General features: G+C 40.0%; 1 protein-coding gene across 5 annotated transcripts in view; it reads left to right on the top strand.

The window, feature by feature from the left end:
* The first annotated feature begins 364 nt into the window (after positions 1 to 364).
* LOC105485441 (polypyrimidine tract binding protein 2) overlaps positions 365 to 11,558 on the top strand; it is a 93,247-nt gene continuing 82,053 nt past the window's right edge. For 3 of the 5 annotated variants that reach the window (XM_011747797.3, XM_011747796.3, XM_011747795.3), the window contains exons 1-2: positions 367 to 514; positions 2,211 to 2,241. In XM_011747797.3, the coding sequence (XP_011746099.1) occupies positions 507 to 514; positions 2,211 to 2,241 (39 nt within the window). In that variant the 5' untranslated portion in view covers positions 367 to 506. Of the gene's footprint in view, positions 515 to 727; positions 750 to 2,210; positions 2,242 to 11,558 lie in introns of those variants that run through there. The other 2 variants (XM_011747794.2, XM_071075019.1) reach the window with 2 other exon arrangements.

The raw sequence follows: 11,558 nt of genomic DNA, 5'->3' as shown, positions 1-11,558 counted from the left end.
TGGCTTAGGAGAAAAGCTATCCAACGTTTTTTCCTTGGCCCGCATAGGTTGACGGTAGCCAAGCTGGTACTTGGCGTGGAGTGAAAAGTGGAGGCTGCTTAGGGGCCGTCCTGCAGTCAGGAAAGAGACAGTGTGGAGGGCTGTTGGGAGGTGTCCCACCCACGCCCCCCAAGGAGTGGAAACCAGAACGCCGCTGTCTGCAGCAGCAGGCCAGGTTCCAGAGGGCGGCAGGCGGAGGGCGGAGGGAGGAAGGCGCGCGGAGGCGCGGAGGAGGCGTCGGCGGCGGCGCCCACTCCCCCTAGTCCCCGCGCCCCGCCGCTCGCCTCCAGCTGTCGGGCGCCGGCGCGCTCGGCTCTTTCCGCCGCCGCCGCTGCCGCGCGCTGCCCCGTGCGCTTCGGCACCTTCGGCAATTTCCGTCGGGCCCCAGCCGCCATTTTCTCGCCGCTTGTGTGGCTCGCTGGCTGCGTGGCTCGGTTCTTGTGAGCGAAGCTTTGTCCGGTTCGGCAATGGACGGGTATGTAATCGGGCCGGCGAGAAGGTGTGTGTGAGAGAGGAGTTGGACCGTCCTTCGGCCCTATCCCGGGCCGGGGAGAAACCCTCCCGCGGCCCCTCCCAGGGCTGGGCTGCCGTTACCCAACCCCCGCCCCATCGCACACACCCCTCCCTTTGCTTCCCCCGGCGGGCTTTGGTCGAGAAAATGAGAAGAAAGCGGGCTTGGAGGCTGGGGAGGCACTGGGGCGATGGCGGGGGTGAGGATCCCGGAGTGGGAGCGGGCACCGGCTTGGCGGCGGGGGATGGGGTGGGAACCCCATAACGTCTCGCCGGTCCGTCCCTGCCCCCTCTAGGAGCCATTTCGATCCGTACCCTGGGACCCGACCCTTGGGTTAGCGGTGCCTGTGAGAGCGAGTGGGATGGGCAAAGACAGGCCTTTGGAGTGGGGGAACCTCTAGGGGAAGAGAAGAGAGCCACCCCTTGTGGACCCCAGCCGTCCGCAGCCTCTCCGGCCTCGCCCGGCCCGCCGTGGTCGGGAGAGATGCCGGTGGCGGGAGCTCCGGGGAAAGCCTAGTGGGAGCCGCTGGGGAAGGGGGGAGGGCGTGCGGCGGCGGGAGGAAGGGGGAGGGCAGATGTCATACTCCTTTGTTTTCATTTGAGTCTGGTAGTGGGGGCGGGAGGGAGGAAAAATGCCTTTTTGTGGGGACTGAAGACATTCAAGGCTTGGCAAAAGGGCCCAGAAATTAAATCATCTAAAAAGCGAAGTGTTTGAGGCCGACATCAGTCACATGGGCAAAGGCCAACAGCAATGGCAGAAACAAGAGCAGATAGTCAACACAGGGCTATCTCTTTAGCTACTTTGGTCAGTTTCTGGAAAAATGACTACAAAAACCCAGAACCATGCTACATCTTTGCGAACCTGAGTGAAAACAGAATGCTGAGTGAGGTGAGAGGCAAGACTGTGAAATGGTAGGGACCAATGTCTCTCTGACACGCTTCACACCTGAAAAGACTCAGTAATTTAAGTCATCGTTAGAAAGGGGGCAGGCTTAAGGTCGAAAATATAGCAGTATGCAGCTCTTTTGGGAGTGTAAACATAATATCATTTAGCAAATACATTTATTAAAATCAGTGAGTATTTGAAGAATCAAAAATTTGGTTAAGCGCCTAGAGTTTGGTGTTTTTTAAAAGATGTTATAAAGAAGATTTTATAAAAGTTAACACAGTTTTACAGAATTCAAATCGTCCTAGATGTTACCTTAAGATTATTTTCCAGATGAAACAGATCCAGAGAATTTCAGTTTTCCCCCCAGGTCAACACGGCAATTGATGTCAAAACTTGCACCAGAATTCATGTTTCCTGATTCCTGGTTCCTATGGAAACTACTAAAGAGTTTAAGCGTTAAATTATTAATCTCAGTGTATTGGCATTGTGGAAATGGCATAGTGTTTTGGGTTTTGTTCTTTTGGCTATTGAATATGTTGTCAAAAGATACCACGAGGTTACTGAATTTTTGCCTCACGTTTGAAAGTTACTTTTAGAAAACCAGGTTGATAACAGTACAGGTAAGTCACTGACCATCTGTGGTATTTTTTTTCCCCATCTGTGTGTGAGTGGCTGGAAGATTTATGATGATGAACTATCTTAAAAAGTTGTAGAGCGAAAGAGTGATTAGAAGAATAGTAAGAAGTTGAAACTATTTATTTTTTCTTTGCAGAATCGTCACTGAGGTTGCAGTTGGTGTGAAGGTAGGAAAAGATTATGTTTGAAACTGGGATCGTTGGATCTACTGTCATCATAATTACTGGAAAATTTTAGCTTTTGCTTTTGAAAACTATACTGTAGCTAACAAAACCCAAGTGTAAAATGTTTTATTTCTAAAGTTGGACCATGTTAACAGTTTGTAATCACCATAAGTTTTTCTAGAACTGGCCATCTGCAAGAATAACCTTTTAAAGTAAGTATGAATGATCAGGAAATTAGAAATGCTTTCATACATGACTTCTTGTAATATAAAATGATACCCCAATTTTCTGAGGGGAAACAATGATTTTAAATGGATGGTAAGTGGTTTGACCTATATCTTATAATTTTGTTAATCTAAGGTTTTTTTTTGTTTGTTTTTTGTTTTACTTTTTGTCATATGAAAATGAATATATTTTGGTCAATAAGAAGGCACATTAGAAATGAATTATCCTGATCCTTAAAAAGAAAGTTGTTGAGGCAATTAGCTTCAAATTTGAATCAGAAGTTAAGAGCTGGTTTTTCTATTAAAGAAAGGCTTTATGGTAGAGATCCTTTGGAATCCTTCCTTTTGGCCAAGAAAACTACTCATCGTTTAAACTTTAGTTCTAATGCTTAACATTTTCTTGAGTACTTGCAAGTTTTAATGTCACGATGTATTGTAATTTTTTTTTTTTTTTGAGATGGTGCTTCACTCTGTCGCCCAGGCTGGATGCAGTGGCACGATCTTGGCCCGCTGCAACCTCTGCCTCCTGGGTTCAAGCAATTCTCCTGCCTCAGCCTCCTGAGTAGCTGGGATTACAGGTGCTCACCACCACGCCCAACTAATTTGTATTTTTAGTAGAGATTGGGTTTCACTCTGTTGGTCAGGCTGGTCTCGAACTCCTTACCTCATGATCTGCCTGCTTCGACCTCCCAATGTTTTGGGATTACAGGCGTGAGCCACCGTGCCCAGCCTGTATTGTCATTTTTCATTTGCAAACCTGTCTGTCCTGAGAGGCTATCTGCTTAGTCCATGGATGCTGACTGTTCAAACATTTTTTGGAATTCTTAAAATTGTATCCATAATAATGTTATGTTCTTTCGAATACTTTTGGGGATGTTACTGTGTTTTCTTGCTTATTTTCTGTCGTCTTACCTATAGTGAACTAGATATTTGTCCATTCTTTAGGCTTGTTTCTTTAGTTCATTTTGTACAGACTGAAGGAGAAATAATAAGCTCTTTTTGGTGATAGTATTTTTCTTTTTTTTTTTTTTTTTTTTGAGCCGGAGTCTCGCTCTGTCGCCCAGGCTGGAGTGCAGTGGCCGGATCTCAGCTCACTGCAAGCTCCGCCTCTGGGTTCACGCCATTCTCCTGCCTCAGCCTCCCGAGTAGCTGGGACTACAGGTGCCCGCCACCTCGCCCGGCTAGTTTTTTGTATTTTTTAGTAGAGACGGGGTTTCACCGTGTTAGCCAGGATGGTCTCGATCTCCTGACCTCGTGATCCGCCCATCTCAGCCTCCCAAAGTGCTGGGATTACAGGCTTGAGCCGCCGCGCCTGGCCGGTGATAGTATTTTTCAAGTTGAGTTAGTCATGGGATTTAAAATCAGGAATAGCTAAAGAGTGCAGAATGGTAGATGTTGTAGTTTCCATCCAAACAGATTTCTTCTGTGAATTCTGGAAAATAGTAAATGATACAAGTGTGAGTGTCCACTGTTAGAGGAAAAGGAGAGTAGTTTGTAGATAACGCTCAGAATGAGTAGACAGAAAAAAAACTGAGGAGACTAGGAGTAGGATGTCCAGATGTAATGTATTGGTTACACCAGTTTTTTATGTTAGTAATTTGAGGAGAACACTTTAGAAGATGATAAAAAAAAGTTGCAAACCATTTTAAAAAATCCATTGTTTAATATAAAAGTCTGAATAATTAAAGTTAGTTTAATTTTCTGGAATAATGGTTAAGAATTTTTGCTTTGGCGTCAGGCCTGTGTACAAGTAGTTAAGTGTTCTTTAAAAACATTTGTAAATTTGCTTTAAAGACACTGATGCATGTTTAAAAAAATTCAAACTGATTCACAGGTTTTTTTTATTTCTTAGGTGTAGGTAATTGTGTTAAAATTTTGTGCCTTTTACCTGAAATTATTGATATATTACCACACATATAAACATCTTTATTTACATAATTGGATTTAAACTATTGTTCTGGCCCACATCTTGCCTTTTTTTTTTTGTTTTTTGAATGGGAGTCCCCTCTGTCACCAGGCTGGAGTGCAGTGGCACGATCTCAGCTCATTGCAACCTCCGCCTCCCGGGGTTCAAGTGATTCTCCTGCCTCAGCCTCCCGAATAACTGGGACTACAGGCGCCCGCCACCATGCCAGACTAACTTTTGTATTTTTAGTACTGACGGGGTTTCACCATGTTGGCCAGGATGGTCTTGTTCTCTTGACTCCATGATCCGCCCGCCTTGACCTCCCAAAGTGCTGGGATTACAGGCGTGAGCCGCTGTGCCCAGCCCGTCTCTTGAGATATAATTTGACATAAAATAAACTACCCATATTAAATATACAATGTTTTGTCTCATACATACTCTTGTGCAACCATCACCACAATCAAGATAATGAACATCAGTCACTCCCCACAATATCATCTTGCACCTTTGTACTCCATCCCTTCTGCTTTTCTTTCCCCAAGCAACCACTGATCTGCTTTCTGTCACTGTAGATTAGTTCACACTTTTTAGAATTTTAGGTAAATGTAATCATGTGGTATGTACATTTTTGGCCTGTGTTAGTCCACTCAGAATTATTTTGAGATTCACCCATGTTGTGTTTCAATAGTCCATTCTCTTTTATTGCTTAGCAATATTACACTTAATGGCTATACAGCAATTTGTTAATCCATTCAAGTCTTGAGGGACATTTGTTTTCTGTTTTGAGCTATACCTGTACAAGTCTTTGTATGGACATAGGCTTTCATTTCTCTTCGTCGGCGGGGCTATGATTGGAAAGTCTGGATCATGTGGTAGGCATATGTTTAACTTTTTAAGGAACTGCAAACTTTTTAAAAGTAGTTCTACCATCTTACATTGCCATCAGCGGGGTATGAAATTTCCAGTCCCTCCACATCCTTTCTAATGCCTGTTATCTTGTCTTTTTGATTGCAGACATTCTAGTGTATATGAAGTGATATTTCATTGTGGTTTTAATTTGCATTCCTCTAATATCTATGATGTTGAACATCTTTTCATGTGCTTTTTGTCACCTGTTACCTTTGGTGAAGTGTGTGTTTATATCTTTTGCCCGATTTTTTATTTGGTGGTTTATTTTTAATTGAGTTTTGAGAGGTCTTCATTGTGGTTCTAAGTCCTTTATCAGATATATGGCCTGCAAATCTTTTCTGCCACTCGTCTTCTCGTTCTCAGCATTGTCTTTTGAAGAGCAACTGTTACTAATTCTTGTGGACTCCAGTTTACCAAGTTTTTCTTTTATGGATTGTGGTTTCGGGGTCTTGCCTGAGCCATTTTTGCCTAACTGTAAGCCATGAAGATTTTTTCCTTCTGTTTGTTAATAATAATAAAAATAATAATAATTTTTTTTAGAGACAGGGCCTGACTGTCACCCAGGCTGAAGTGCAGTGGTGCAATCGTAGCTCAGGATAATCTTGAACTCCTGGACACAAGGGCTCCTGCTTCAGCCTCCCAAGTAGCTAGTACTACAGGCACACAGCACCATGCTCAGCTAATTTTTAAATTTTTTGTAGACCTGGTGTCTGTCTGTTTTGCCCAGGCTGGTCTTGAACTCCTGGCCTCAAGCAGTCTTTCTGCCTCAGCCTTCCAAAGTGTTGGGATTAAAGGAATGAGCCGCTGCCCTTGGCCACCTTTTTTTCTAATAGAAGTTTTATACTTTGGTTTAACATTTAGGTCTCTTTCATTTTGACTTAATATTTTGAATATGGTACAAAGTGTGGGTCAGAAGTATTTGATTTTGCATGGGGACATCCAGTGTTTACAGCATTATTTGTTGAAAAGACTATCCTTTCTCCATTCACTTGGCTTTGCAGCTTCATGAAAAATCAGTTATCTCTGTATCTATGATTATATGTCTGTACTCTATTCTTTTGTATTGACCCATTTTCCTTTAGATGTTAGAAACATACTGTCTTAATCATTGTAGCTTTATATCAAGTCTTGAAACCACTTACTTAGTCTTGGCCCTCCAACTCTGTTCTTTTTCAAAGTTGTTTTTAACTCTTCTGAGTCCTTTGTATTTTCATATGAGTCAGTTTTTACAAAAACTGCTTGGATTTTACCGGATTTGACTTGAATCTGTAGAGCAATTTGGGGAAAATTGTCATCTTAACAAGTGAGTCTTTCTAACCATGACTACAGTTGATGTCTCTATTGGTCTTTAATTTCTTTAAGCAGTGTTTTTTTTTCAGTGCACAGGTTTTGTGCATTGTTTGATTAGATTTATCCATAAGTATTTTATATATTTTGATGTTATTGTAAATGATATTTTAAAAACGTAATTTCCAGTGGTTTACTAGTATATAGAAATGATTATGGCATATCGCTCTTGTGTTCTGATCCTTTGCGAAACTCATTTAGTAGGTCTAATAGTTTTTTTTATATGTCCCATCAGATTTTCTTGAGAGGGAGTCTCAGTCACCCAGGCTGGAGTGCAGTGACGCGATCTTGGCTCACTGCAACCTCTGCCTCCTGGGTCAAGAAATTCTCCTGCCTCAGCCTCCCAAATAGCTGGGACTACTGGTGCATACCACCATGCCTGGCTAATTTTTGTATTTTCAGTTGAGGCAGGGTTTCACCATGTTGGCCTCAAACTCTTGACCTCAAGTGATCTGCCTGCCTAGGCCTCCCAAAGTGCTAAGATTATAGGCGTGAGTCTGTACCATTATTACCTATACCAGCCTATGCCATTAAATTTTCTACATAGACAATTTATACCCAATTGTTTTTAAATAGTTTTCTTCCTCTTCTATCTGGGTGCCATTTTTTGTCTCCATTTTCTTGTCTGTGGTATCCAGTACAATGTTTAATAGAAGTGCTGAGAGAATATCTTTACCTTGCTCCTGATACTGGGTGAAAACTCTAAAATTTCTTCCTTAACTGATACAATTCACTAGTGAAGCCATGTGGGGCCAGATGTTTGTTTTCTTTGTTGGGAGGTTTTAAACTACATATTTAACTTATTTAATAGATACAGGGCTATTCAGTTTGTTTAGTTCTTGAGTGAACTTTGGTAATTTGTCTCTTCTGTAGGACTAGTCCATTTCCTTTTAAGTTGCTGAATGTATTTGGGTAGAGTTGTTCATGATACTACAGTTTTTTTTTGAGACAGAGTCTTGATCTGTCGCCCAGGCTGGAGTGCAGTAGCGCAATCTCTGCTCACTGCAACCTCCGCGTCCCAGGTTCACGCGATTCTCCTGCCTCAGCATCCCAGGTAGCTGGGATCACAGGCACACACCACCACACCTGGCTAATATTTTGTATTTTTAGTAGAGATGGGGTTTCACTATGTTGGCCAGGCTGGTCTCGAACTCCTGACCTTGCGATCTGCCTGCCCTGGCCTCCCAAAGTGCTGGGATTACAGGCGTGAGCCACTGTGCCCAGCCATGATACTACATTTTTACACTTTTGATACCATTGAATCCTTAGTGATGTCAGCTCTCTCATTCCCAGTAGGGATAATTTATGCCATTTTTTTTCCTTGTCTGTCTGGATTGAAGTTTATTGATTTTATTAATCTCCAAAATATCAGCTTTTGGTTTCATTGAGTTTTCTCTGTGGTTTTTCTGTCTTTTATTGATTTCTGCTGTTTTTATTTTGTTTTGCATTGTGTTTAGCTTGATCTTCATTTTCTACTTAGTTAACGTTGAAGTTGATGTCATTAACTTGATACTTTTACTTATGTAGGAGTTTAGTGCTGTAAGTTTCCCTTTGAAGTACTGCTTTCATGGCATTCCTCAAATTTTGACATGTATATTTTTATTCATTTCAGAATACTTAAAAAAAATTTTTTTTTTGACTCAGGAGTTATTGGGAAGTATGTTATTTAATTTCCAAATATTTGGAGTTTTCTATATATCTGTTATGTATTCTTAATTTTTGTTTTATTCTGGCCAGAGAATGTATTTTCTAAGACTTGAATCTTTGTAAACATGGAGACTTGTTTTATGGTCCAAATATTATATATCTTGTTAAGTATTCACTGAATACTCTGATTTCTCTGCAGATTTGGAGAGATCTCTGCAGCTCTTTTCTCTGGTACTTTGACCTGTAAACTCTAGTTACTTTGGTCTTCTCAGGCTCTTGGCTCTTTCACAATTAAAGTAGACTTTGAGGCTCAGTGTGGTTTCCTTATAGTTGTGCTGTGGCTTGGACACTTAAGGGAGTAAGCTGAGGCAAACATGGACTCATTTGTTTTCTAACTTTCAGGGACTATTGTCCTTCATTGCCTGATCTCCAGTGTCTTGAAAACCCATTGTTCTGTATATTTGCTTGATTGTTTGTTGTTGTTTCGGGAAGGCAAATCTGGGTCATGTTATTCTATCTTGACTGGAAGTAGAAGTCCACTGTTTTTTTAAAATTATTTTTAATTTTTTTTATTATACATTAAGTTCTAGGGTACATGTGCACAACGTGCAGGTTTGTTGCTTATGTATACGTGTGCCATGTTGGTGTGCTGCACCCATTAACTCGTCATTTACATTAGGTATATCTCCTAATGCTATCCCTCCCCCTCTCTGCACACCCCACGACAGGCCCTGGTGTGTAATATTCCCCTTCCTGTGTCCAAGTGTTCTCATTGTTCAGTTCCCACCTATGAGTGAGAACATGCAGTGTTTGGTTTTCTGTTCTTGTGATAGTTTGCTGAGAATGGTTTCCAGCTTCATCCATATCCCTACAAAGGACATGAACTCATCCTTTTTTATGGCTGCATAGTATTCCATGGTGTATATGTGCCACATTTTCTTAATCCAGTCTATCATTGATGGAGATTTGGGTTGGTTCCAAGTCTTTGCTATTGTGAATGGTGCCGCAATAAACATACCTGTGCATGTGTCTTTATAGCAGCATGATTTATAACCCTTTGAGTATATACCCAGTAATGGGATCTCTGGGTCAAATGGTATTTCTAGTTCTAGATCCTTGAGGAATCGCCACACTGTCTTCCACAATGGTTGAACCAGTTTGCAGTCCCACCAACAGTGTAAAAGCGTTTCTATTTCTCCACATCCTCTCCAGCACCTTTTGTTTCCTGACTTTTTAATGATCGCCATTCTAACTGGTGTGAGATGGTATCTCATTGTGGTTTTGATTTGCATTTCTCTGATGGCTGATGGCCAGTGATGATGAGCATTTTCTCACGTGTCTGTTGGCTGCATAAATGTCTTCTTTTGAGAAGTGTCTGTTCATATCCTTCGCTCTCTACCATCAGAGTGAACAGGTATGGCAGAAAATTTTTGCAATCTACTCATCTGACAAAGGGCTAATATCCAGAATCTACAAAGAACTCAAACAAATTTACAAGAAAAAAACAACCCCATCAAAAAGTGGGCAAAGGATATGAACAGACACTGTTTTTTAAAATTACATAATGTGGTCTCAGCAGTTATAGTTCTGCCTCATTCTTTGTTAATGACAATGGAGGATACTCTTGTGTGACTGCACCACAGTGTAGTTACTGGACATACCACAGTTTAGTTTCCTACATTGATGGACATTTAGGTTTGATTCCAGTTTGTGGTTAGTTATAACGTGTGGACATATTTAGAATAGAAGTAAAAATGCTGTGTCAAAAGAAATTTATGCTTAAAGAGTTACTAGAAACCACACTGCCAGAACACTCATTTGTTTTTTACAGGTGTGTATGGGAGTGCCTGTTTTTCCATACCCTTGGCAATTCTAGGTTTTATCAAAATTTAGAATATTAGATTATTTTACACTAAAAATGTATTTCGTAATTTATATTTTGAAATGAGTGAAGTTTTCAAATTTGGCTATCTGAATTTCATTTTCTGTCAACTGCTTGTTTGTGTACTGGACCTAGTTTAATGGTCATTTTTATCACAGTTCTTTGTATAAAAAAATTGATTTCATATGCATTGTAGGTATTTTTTCTTTGAGGTTTTCTTTTTTGCTTTTTTGATATTCTTTGTTGTATAGTTTTAGGCATATATATATTTTGATTAAGTGATTTTGCTTTTAAAATCCATTTGATATGTAAACATTTTTAGCTGCAGCTTCTTCATCTTTAAAATTAGGATTTTAATAGTTCCACAAACTAGGTCCTTAGTTAATGTTAATTTATTTGCATTTAGAATATCCACATTTTTATGGCTTTAGGATACAAATGAAATCTCATTTTCCATTATTTTATAAATTTGCTGTATTCGGCTTTTCTTGATTTTAGACTTTTTTTTGTTAGCTCAGTGAGACTATAAGAAAGAATATTTGTGAGTTTGTAATAGGAAATTTGTTACTTTTTTTAAAATGGCTTTTTATTTTGTTCGTAATTTGTAATTTCAGTGGTGTCATTTCAGTACTCTTAACTGTTTTGCCAATGTGAAATCCTTGCAAAGTAATGGACCTATTACTTGGGAAGACAGAATTGTATGAAATGACTGTAGAATAATAGAGGATGGTCCCCAATACGGTAAAATGTTAACTTTTTAGATGTAGATTTTAAGTATGGTGAAAGTTGTAGCAGTGTTCTTTAGGAAGTTAACTATTAATATCTCAAGACCTACAACTGGACAACTAATAAATAACCTATTTCTTAAAATGTCAGCTTTTTCTAACTATTCTGAAAGTACTAGTTGTAAATTGCTGAACTCATGATTTAAATTATAATATGACTGTTGAATTCACTATCATTGGCTTGCATAGAAAATTACAATCAAATAATGCTAAATGTAACTTTTCTGGTGATAGTTGAGTATAACTGGTTGTTTATTATGGATGTGTTATTCAAAACTTTGGGTTTTTAGGTTTTGACTTTTCTTAAAATGCTTTTCTTATGCTACTTAATGCTTTCTCTAGGGTATTTTTATCAGAATTTCAATTAACAGATATTTTAATGTCTGCGAAATGACAGTACTATGTTAGATATTGATGTATTGTCTCCTTGAGGGCAGTGACCCTAGTTGTTGTGTTTGTTCCTCCAACATTAATAGTACATGTGTTAAATAGTGCATACACACTTAATATTTAATAACTCTTAGAAGTGTCATAGGCTTTAATATGCTTATACTCTAATGAACCATTTATCAATAAAAAGGTGAATTCCAAGACTATGTCTTTTAGGACTTCATCTAGTT

The sequence above is a fragment of the Macaca nemestrina genome, chromosome 1, assembly GCF_043159975.1.
Source record: "Macaca nemestrina isolate mMacNem1 chromosome 1, mMacNem.hap1, whole genome shotgun sequence".
In the NCBI taxonomy this organism is placed as follows: domain Eukaryota; kingdom Metazoa; phylum Chordata; class Mammalia; order Primates; family Cercopithecidae; genus Macaca; species Macaca nemestrina.
The sequence above is the reverse complement of the archived record's forward strand: the minus strand, read 5'-3'. Positions and strand labels throughout refer to the sequence as shown.